Source organism: Microtus pennsylvanicus, chromosome 4, assembly GCF_037038515.1.
Source record: "Microtus pennsylvanicus isolate mMicPen1 chromosome 4, mMicPen1.hap1, whole genome shotgun sequence".
In the NCBI taxonomy this organism is placed as follows: Eukaryota; Metazoa; Chordata; class Mammalia; order Rodentia; family Cricetidae; genus Microtus; species Microtus pennsylvanicus.
In genome coordinates, this window is record NC_134582.1 from 26,110,100 (window position 1) to 26,120,898 (window position 10,799).

General features: G+C 45.6%; 1 protein-coding gene across 1 annotated transcript in view; it reads right to left on the reverse strand.

Annotated features, from left to right (window-relative positions):
* Chsy3 (chondroitin sulfate synthase 3) overlaps positions 1 to 3,070 on the reverse strand; it is a 225,104-nt gene extending 222,034 nt beyond the window's left edge. Inside the window, exon 1 of the mRNA XM_075968613.1 lies at positions 1,846 to 3,070. Within this exon, the coding sequence (XP_075824728.1) occupies positions 1,846 to 2,653 (808 nt within the window). The 5' untranslated portion in view covers positions 2,654 to 3,070. The remainder of the gene's footprint in view (positions 1 to 1,845) is intronic.
* Between the last annotated feature and the right edge of the window lie 7,729 nt (positions 3,071 to 10,799).

A 10,799-nucleotide genomic window follows, 5' to 3' on the forward strand; every position in this document is an offset into this window, starting at 1 on the left:
ATTTAAATAAAACTTCATGTTGACACTGAACTTGAAGTGAAAAGGCCCTAACCATCACAATAAAAATAATGTGATAAGTTGACTTGTGGATGGGAAGTTGATCAAAAGAAAGGATTTAAAAATAAAACTCTGTATCTTTAACAGGTCAAAGCATTTGATGTTCTATATAGCAATATATCAGAATAAACAGTCAACCTCTTCACATTCGTGACCAGTCTTGGTACGCTCATTTTTGATGGCCACTATCTTGTCACACCCTCTAGCCCCCAACAAGCATTACTTTTAACTATGACTGAGTTATTAATACAAAATGCTTTTTATTTTTAAGAGAAACACAGTATGATATTTCAAAGATTTGAGAATTAAATAACAAAAGTAGGTGCTATCAGTTGTACACTGTAAAGTGTGACCCCCCCCCCAGGATGCCTTCTGTCATTTTTGGATGAGAGACAAAAGATAATTATCCTAAACTCCAAGTACCACAAGGCAAGAAACAGAAAGAAAAAATAGCTCAAGTGTTAATACTTTTGAAAGTAGTACTTTTCTCTGAATCAACCATAAATACCACATTACAGGAATACAATCATAATAGGTTTGTTTGTCGTTATTATCAAAACCTCTCATTTCAAACGGCGTCACCAAAGTGATTCTGCTCCTTCCAATTCAAAACTTAGAACACCAGCTGTTAAGGTCAACTCCTTGACCCAAAGAAGATCTTTGGGTCGGCTTGTCCTAACATTTGGTGAAGAGTATTAACCTTGATCTTGACAGTCATACACTTACAGGAAGCCAGCACACACTGAAAAGGGCTGCCCTCCACAGAACAAGAAGTTAGAAAGCACAGAAAGACCATTTCTTTCTTTGTAATCTTTCCCCTCCATTTCCACGATCTGAACCAGAAAGCCTTAGTCCTGTGGTCTAAGGAAGTTTGAACCACTGAGTTTAGAAATTCTCTGTCCAGAACCACGGACAATCTGTAAATAAACGGCCCCTTCCCTGACAAAGTTTCCTCATGCTGTGGCTGTATGATGCTGTTCTGGGTAGTTCTAGGTTCTGGCATATACTGTAACCACCAAGATGAACTGCAAAGGATCTGCCGTTTATGTGCTTGATGCAGCTTGCAGCTATGGGCGGTCTCTGTAAATCTAAAGCTCTTTCAACCTCCTTTCTCCACCTGACCTTTGGGCAGCCCCACCCATTGTCTCTGGGTTTTATTAAAATATGGCAGAGAATGAGGAACAGCTAGCACGCTGGGCTGGTGGGTGTACCCAACGTCAGTTTCAGTGTGGGGGCAAGTTTCTAAAGGCAACAGAATGTTCAAACACGGGTCTGGGACAGTAAAAGATGACTAGCCTCAACCCCAGGGGTTCGCAAACTGCTCTAGACCAAGCTGAAACAAAGGAGCAGGGGAGTAAAGCAGCAACGTGCAATCCCCAGCTCTGCTCTAGCCAGCATCCTGCATCTTGCTTTCCTCTAGCCAGGACACGCCCCTCTGGACAGATCTGGGAAACTATCACCTACTTGGGGGAAGGGTGGGAATGGATTTTGGGTTAGCTCTAAGGTCCCTTTCTTGGCCTTTCGAGTAGGGACCTGCGCCGAGAGGAAGGAACAACTACAAGAGCGAGGAAAGTGGATAAAGCTGAGCAGGTATGAGGAGGGTCCAGACTGCAGAAGAGGAGGGGCAGGCTAAGAATGGTGGGTGGATGCGAGGGGTGGGGATAGCGGGCCAGCGGCTGCAGAAAGCCAGAGCAGGTGCTGGCAGAGAGGCAGTGGAGGGGCTGGGGATGGCAACAACGAAAGGAATCGGGAGGTGGGCAGGGGGCACAGCTAACACTGGGAGGTCACCTTTGATGTAGACATCGTCGTCGGCGCGCATGAACCACTCATACTTGTCCAGGTAGTGGTCGTGCATGTACTTGATCATCATGAAGGACTTTTTCTGGGGAGGGTAGGAATCGTCGACCCCCGGCAGAGCGATGACAGGCAAAGGCGGAGGGGGCTGGCCGAGCGCAGCACTGGGAGGCTGCTGACTGGAAAAGAACTCCACGCGGCCAGGGATGAAGCGCGCCCAGGTCCTCTGCGCGGCCAGCGCGCGGCTGCCCAGGTACTTCTGCGCGGTCATCACACCCACGTAGAGGAAGTCTCCGGGTCCGGAGCTCGGGGCAGCGGCGCCCCCGTCCCCGCTGCCGTTGTGGCTGCTCCCGGGCCGGCCACCCTTCCGAGGGCCAGCCGCGCCCCCGTCCTCCTCCTCGGGTTCCCCTTTGGCAGCTGGAGCGTCGGGAAGCGCCGTCGCACCTTCGGGCTTGTGTCCTCGCCTCCTCTGCGGCAGCGGAGCTGGCTGCTGCCAGGGGCTGCTCCGAAAACTGGGACCTCCGGGCGCCGCCTCCGGCCGCTGTGGCCCCTGGAGCTCCTGGTTGGCAGGGGGCGGCGACTGCTCTAGCCGCGGCCGGGACTGGGGTTGGGGGAGCGGCTGCTGCGCGCCCGTTCGGGGCCCGGTGGCCAAGCGGCCGTAGAAGGAGCAGAGGCTAGAACCACGTCGCCTCTTCTCACTCAGCTCGGCCACCCGGGGGGCGATGAGCCAGGACGCAGCAGTGAAGCCCAGGACCAGCCCCAGCGCCACGCTCACCCACGGGCGGCGGGAGCGCACCGCCATCGCGGCAAACCGGGGCTCGGATGCAAATTGGGCGGTGTAGGAGCTGCCGCGGGTCCCCTAGGCTGGCTGCCGCCCCAGCTGGGTCTCAGAGACCCCAGCCCGGACCGTGGCACGCCGCCTGGGCGCCAACGAGAGCTGGCTATCCCCACGCCGAGCTGCCGGCCGTGCGCTGCAGCTTCAGGCTAGGCGACAGCTCTGCTCCGCGCCGGGGCTCCCGCCGAGGGTCGGGAGTGAAACTTCGGCACCGGCGGAGGTGGCGGTGGCGGCCGCGAGAGGAGCTGCAGGAGGAGGAGCGGCGGCGGCAACGCGTCCGCTTCTCGGCTGCCACCCTGTCACAGGCGCGCCTGGTCCCTCCTCCTCCCGCAGCCTCCGCCCTCGCTCCCCGCCTCCCTCCCACCCGCCGCCCCGCTCGGGACCGGCCCGAAGGAGGAGCCACCCGCGCCGTGGCTGCCAGGCGTGGGGAAGCGCGGGTCGTGGTATTTCCCCATCACCCGCCCTTGGACGCCCCCCAACCAGCTCCTGGCTCGACTGGCCAGCCTCCTCTCCGGAAGGAAACGACGCCTGTACGGCCACCTCCGGCTTCCAACGCGGCGGTCCCCTGATCTCCCCTCCTTTAACTCCAGCTCTGGGTCCCGTCCCGCCCCCGCCCCCGCCCCGCCCTCCTGACCCCGCTTCCCGGGTCTCAGTTGTGCTCCTCCGGGTGCCTCCACCGGGCTGGGTTTACACTCCGAGCTAGAATTCTCGAGTCCCCAGTAAGAACTCGCTGCGGTGGGTGGGCTCCCCTCTTACAATCCACGGCCCTTGGCGTCCTGGCGTGACCCTCTTCCACTGTGCCCCGCCCGGGGTCCTCGGAGCCACTTTGGCGGTTTTAGTTTTGAGTGGCTACACTTACTGTTGCCACTGTGCCGCGCCCTCTCTCTCCACTCACTGCCAGGAAAGCAATGGTCAGCCCCAAGCCCAGCCGCCCTACCTGCGTCTTTCCCCTTCCCTCCCCCTGGTCAGAACATCAGCAGTACTAGGTGTCTCCTGAAACAAAATCTGAGATTGGAAATAAACGCTCCGAAGGCCAGGAGAGATGAAGGTGAATTGGGGGTATGAGGGGAGAATATTCAATCCTCAAGAAACTTGTGAAGACTGTCCTCCACCTGTTGACTTGGGAAATTGTCCCCTCCTCCTGGTAGTCTTTTTTGGAGAAATAAGCATGAATCATTTTCTGTCTGGGAAGAAAAACTAAATAGGACCGGCAAATGATTACAAAATGCGAACACATTAGAAAGCCCCAAAGACGCAAACCAAGGAGATCATCCCGTCAAACTTAATCACAAAATAAAATAAAAGGTGTAATTTTTGTTCTTGGCTGTTCTGAGACACTGACAAGAGACAGTTCATCTTTCTGCAAGGGATCTCAAAATGGTTCAATGGTATTGGCGAAAATCACTCTTAATATTGAGAAGAATTTATCTGAAGATAATATTTTGAAGGAAGGAGACTTTTCAAAATTGTTTTCTGAACAAATGCGTGTGTCTAACCATCTACAGTCTGGTGTGTCTGACATCCCAAACCTTTTGCATCTCTTCCGATTTCACTGCTCTGCTTTCCAGATCAACCTCAAAGGGGATGGATGGTATTGAATGGCATTAAGCGTAATGACTCTGTCGAGCACTGTGCTGGCAGCGTCCCTGGAACAGTCAGCCTGCCTGGAATCATTGCAGGAGGGTTCTTTCCACGCCAGTCACTGGCTGTCCACGAGCCCGGCAGACTAAAGGTTGCTTCTGTTTAACAATGAGTCGCCTCTCCTTTCCACATCTGAGCCTTGCCCTGCGACTCATGGGAATGAATGTCGAATTTCAGCTAGGGAACAAACCCAGCCAAGCAAAAAAGACTATCCTGATTAACAGTATATCTTCACCATTTTTTTTAAATTTTCATGCAAGTGTTATCTCATGGAACTTTGGCCACGATGAATATTCTTTATCATTCTTTCATGGTAGTCACTGACCACATGAAATTTGGGGGCACTTGAAATACGGCTACTGTGACCGAAGAAATGTATTTTTAGCTTTATATAACTTGATGTTCATTCTGATTGAAACATCCCCATGTGGTCAGCTACTGTCATGATGGGCAATACATTTTCAAAGAGTTTCCCAATTATGTGTGGTAAGTGGCTGAGGGTCAGCAAACACTGCCTTAGAGCTCTCGGTGGCTCTTCAATCTAGTGGGTACTGTTCATGAGTTGGCCTACGAGGCCATTAATTCTCATTAGATACAAATAACCCACTCAGGACCTGTTTAGAGTGATTGAGAAGAAAGTTAATTCCATTTATTAGTTTGCTTAGCGAGCATGTATGAGGCACTACATACCACTCAAAGTGGACAGGTTTGCACTGGGAGACTCCAGCTAGATAAACGCTGAGGAAGTGTTCACTGTGCTCAGGGTGGACTCTGTGTTGAACATAGCACACACTACAAAGCATCAGAGTGGCCTGGCGGTGGTGGCTCACGCCTTTAATCCCAGCACTCGGGAGGCAGAGGCAGGCGGATCTCTGAGTTCAAGGACAGCCTGGTCTACAAGAGCTAGTGCCAGGACAGGTTCCAAAGCTACAGAGAAACCCTGTCTCGAAAAACTAAAAAGAAAAAACAGGGAAAAAAAAGCATCAGAGTGTTGGTAACTCATGGGAGGGAGAGGCGCAGTCCTTAAGAGTATCCTAGTACTTTAGTGCATCCGTTTGGGAATCAGGAAGACACAGAAGCTTTTTTTTTTTTTGTCATATAAATGAAGGTTTTGAAGCAGTGGTCTGAGTGATTTGGGGAACCTGTTTTAAATCCTCCGAGTTTTAGATTTCTCACTTGAACATCACATCCCCGTGAGAATGTCTCAGCATGCTGGATGTGTTTAGTACAGCCTATGGGTCACTGCAGACCCAAGACATGTTAGTGCTTCCCCCATCTGATCTCTTCAAAGTTTTAGATAGAACCTCCTTTTTATATTTACTTTCAAGTATTGTGTGTATGTGTGTGTTCCTTCAAACCTGTGGGTCTCCGAAGAACAATCTCAGGTTATCAGGTTTGGCAGCTCGTACCCCTGAACCTCCTTATCATTTCTTCATTTATTTAACAAGTACTTAGTATCTCTTCTAAACCTGATTCTGTTATTAAAAAACAGAAATTAGCAGACAAGGCCTCTGCATCGTGACACTTATATTCCAAGGGAAAACTCAAAGTGCTACATAAGAGATAGGTAAATAAATAAACATGTTGGCTCATCTACCCGTGTCTTTAAAATTAGAGACCAGTGCTGGGGATGTGCATGGTAATGGGGCAATTTAAAATTGTTGCGCCAGATTCTTTCTGATAATTCTATCAAAGATAGGCAAAAGTAATGAAACTAACCATGGGGTTGGTTGCAGCCAAATGGCTTTCATTCACGTCCCGTGCCTGCTTCTTCATGTCCTCCCACTTCTCCAAATACACCATGACCCAGGAACTGCCACCCTTGTGAATAAATAAAATGTAACTTAAAATATACCAAACATTAAAAACATTTTCTCACAACTTTGGAAGAACTTCTGAGCAGAAAGACCACAGCCACCACTAAGCCTTTGGGACAGGCACTGCCTACTGAGGATCACCAAAAACTGGCCTACTTAAAAAAAAAAAAATCCAGAAAGGTACAAAAAAAAACTAGTATGAACTCCAAATGTAAGATACGTGATTAAAATGTTTAACAGTCACATTTAAAAATAAACTAGTATGAATATTTTCCGTGCTTTCAAATTAACATACCCAAAATGTCATTATACTATGTTATCAATATAAAATTATTAGTGAGATGTTTTATATTTCTTTTAGTGACTCTGCTTTTTCAAGGCCATTCTGGCATATAAAAACTCGTATTAGCCACTGTTTTGGTGTTTAATAGACACTTTTAACTAGTGGCTAATAGTGAGCAGTGTATATTTAGTGTCTAATAACTATTTTAAAATCTCTGAATGATTCTAGGTGACAATAAATATGGTATGTAAAGTAATCTTATGGTTGTTGTTTGTATTTTACAAGAAGAAAACTGCATGCATTATATATATACCCTAATGCCTATGGGGAGAAAAATCTAGAGACAGGGAGACATATTGTAAAGGTATTTAAAGCTTTATTCTCGGCAGCTCCCAGTGCTCGAGACCATGGCTAACCTCACCAGTATGAGACCATGAGATCAATTACAAGCCCTACGAAAATTAAAAATAAATACTTTTTAGCAAATTAGAAAATTAAAATACCTTTTTTTTCCTTCACCCCCAGTGCCTGCATTTCTTTCCATTTTGAAGAAGAAGCTGTGAGAGAAAAAAAATATGCCTTGAATATTTTAAATTATGTTTTATTTATTCATGGGGAGGATCTTGTGCCGTGGTGTATATGTAGGGATGGAAGGACACGAAACAGTAGGTTTCGGGGGAATGAATTCAAGCCATTTGACTGCAGGTACCTTTTCCCGCTGAGTCATTGCGATAGCCTGAAAGTATTTTTATTAATCTAAATTAAGTGTTATGCTTATTGAGAATGTATAGCTACTTATTTGAATTGCCCAAAGCCAGTGAAACATTTTTTCATACTTTATTTTAATCTTGAAAATACATACATTTTAGGATAAATAATTTGGGGGAATTTTAAAATTAAAAACAAGCAATATATAACCTAAAAAAAATTAAGAACAAAAAGCTGCCTGGGCAAGAGGTATTAGGAGCATATTTACCTGGAAACTATCACCCAAAATCAAGAGGTAGGTTATGGCTGGGCCATGGTGGCATACACCTTTAATCCTAGCACTTGGGAGGCAGACACAGGTGAATTCCTGTGAGTTCGAGGTCAGCTTGGTCCACAAGAGCGAGTTCCAGGACAGCTAGGACTGTTACACAGGGAAACCCTGTTTGGGGGAAAAAAAAAAAAGAGAGGTAGGTAGGTTATGTGTAGGGAATAAAACAGAAAGCAGAACAGCATGTTTCCTGCACTAAAGGAAAAAATACTCAAATGTGGCAGGGAAGAGCCGCATCTCGGACTGAAGGTCCCCAGCACTTTTGCTAGTCTTACCTGAAACGAATGTCTCAGCATGTAAACTAGCAAACCACCAGGTAAAAATCTCCACGGAGCAGCATGGTGGCCAATTTCGAGAAAGACAGTAAGACCAGAAATGTCCTAAAACCATAATTATTTTACAAAAGAAATCACAAAATTGATTCTCTGACATCCCTAAATCTTTTCAGGATTTCAGAGGTGACCATGTGCAACTGTGGTAACATACAGATTAGCTCTCACACAACTCCTCGGAGATAAAGTTATTGAGATATATTATCATCTGGATTCAGGGTGCAGGTTTTCTTCATGATGGAAGCTTAGGGTTGTTTGACAGCATCGTCAACCACTGGAGACCAGGTGTGTGCAAAGGTGTGCTTGCTCCGAAGGCCCTCCCTTGAGTATATGAGTATTCCTAAAGAGCTAGCACTAGCTAGTAGAAATGAGTTTGGGGAAGAGTCCCTAGTTCTGATCACTATACTAACGGTAAATACTTAAACAAACAATCCAGCACATACTTCTGAGGCTCTAAGCCAGCAGAGGCTGGTACTGGCACTTTGACTTGAGATTCTATTGAGCCATGTTAGGGTATTTTTCTTTAACAGATCGACTGAATTGACTTCATTTGCGTGAAGCAACTGTGGCATCTAGTGGTTAGTAATCATAATGGTAATACAGTTTGCTTCTAAGATAAATTATGCCATAAGTACTTTGGACATTGAGGGTTATTATAACCACTGATGATAAGATAGCTTTTTTTGTTATACTTTTATTCCCTCAGGAATCATCACAGCAGGAAATGTTCAAAGTGTACACAGTGAAATATGAAAAGCCAATTAGTTAGAGCAGATTACAAATTGTGTAGGCCATGACCTGATGTTAATCTATACCATATAGGTTAATCTATATAGATAACAAAATGAGGATATGGTGGTTCATTCTTTGGTTTTTTTGTTTTGTTTTGTTTTGTTTTATTTTCTGCCCTTTGTTTTCGAGATAGAGTTTCTCTGTGTAACAGCTCTGGCTGTCCTGGAACTTGCTTTGTAGACCAGGCTGGCCTCTGACTCACTGAAATCCGCCTGCCTCTGCCTCCCGAGTAGGGGGATTAAAGGCGTGCACCACTGCCAAGCCCAGTGGTGGTTAAATTTTTACAGTGACTGTCCTTTGAGTTTTAGAAATTATTAATTGTTAATTCTGCTTTTACATATGATAATGCTATTGGTGTATGATTTTTTTCAAATGAATCTTTATTTTCAGAAGTGTATACTCACATGCTAACCAGATGAGTTGATATGATGACTTCAAACAGTATTGGTGGAGGTCACACTAGCCAATGTGTGACCACACATTATGTGTGGTCACAATGTAAATCCAGACATGTGTAAAGCTTGGTGTTATTAGGGGTGGGCCTTAGCCTTGGGGGTACCTTTGGAGATATTTGGAATTATCCATTATAAGCTGCTTAAAGAAAATACTTCATTTGTTCACATTAGTGTAAATTCAACATTTTTTTTTTCAATAGATTTAGCTGACTGAGATAATATAACTTGCCCAAAGGATTGCTGAAAAGGCCTCTTGGCCAGACAAGAGAATGCCATTTGTCTTGGTTTGAATGATAAATGTCTCCCCAAAGCTCATGTATTTAAAACTTGGTCCCAGTTGGTGGCCCTTACCAGGTTTCAGACCCTTCTGTAGGGACAGCCTTCCAAGCATTACTGGGAGAGGACTTTGAGAGCTTGTGGTTTTGCCGGTTAGGTTTCCTGTGTGTTTAACAGAGGACACCTGGGTAAAGTTATCGCAATTGAGAAAATGATTCCAACAGATTGATCTGTGGGCATATCTGGGGAACATTGTCTTGATTAATGATTACTGTGGAGGGCCCAGCCCATTGTGGGCAGTGCCACCTCTAGGCACACAAACCTGGCTTGTGTGAAACAGCAAGCACAGGGTGCCATGGGGAGCGAGCCAGTACACAGCATTCCTCCCTGGTCTCTGTTTCAGTTCCTGCCTTGCTCGAGTTTCTGCCATGGCTTCACGGCATTATGAACTGTGATTTGGACATGCAGGCCAAACAAACAACTCCTTCCCAGGTTGCTTTCGGTCTGGGTGTTTATCAAAGCAGCAGAAAACAGACTCAAACAATGGCCTCGTCCCCCTGCCTGTTTGCTGATTTCGCTTCCTGTTTGTAGATGAAAATGTGCTCAGCCAACTGCTGCTTTCTCCGCCTCTTGCCGTGGCCCCCTGCCGAGACCGGCTCTATCCTAAGTTCGAATCAACCCTCTCTTCCTAAAGTTATTTTGATCATGACACTTTTTTTTTCCACAACAGCAGAAGGATAACTAATGTAACAGTGCCCTTTGGAACGGGTCAATAAACATCCCAAATGAAAGAAAAATCCTGTCTTCAGTGTCCTCTCTGTCTCAATGATACTCGGAGCTGTAAGAAAAAATGCCTGATTGAATTCTCACAAAGAAAGGAGCACTGTTTCTGATGCAAGAATTGTTTGTTTTTAAATAGAATGAACTTTTATTATTACAGTGAGCTGCAAAATTTTTAGAGAGGGCTTAATCAGAAACCTGGACTTATTCATAAAAATATTACTGCTTTTAATCTTCTCTCTTCACTACTCTCCTAAGATATTAATAAGCTACAATTCATATCTTAGCCTTAGTACTTTAAAATTACAAATACCACCTTCCTCTGTTTAATGTACAGTCCCTGCTGGTTGCTTCTGTCTTTCTGTTTGTGAGACAAAGCTATGCAGCAGAAACATACAATTTAGACATGCCATCTAAAAGTTTCTTACAGCCATGTTTTCTAAAGTAAAATCAATCTTAATATTGCATTTTTGTCTTCTCAATAATCCTGTCTCTAGGTAGTAAGCCTTAAGGCTCAGTTTTTAAACAATAAAAATTTAATTTCAGAATGTTTATAAAATTTATTATGCTGCTTTTTAAAATATTTACAGATGAGTATATTTTATAGGAACACATAACAACGCCTGTGTGTGTGCGTGCACGCACACATGTGTATTGATTGTATGAATATTATATGTATTCGCTGTCACATAATTGTTAAA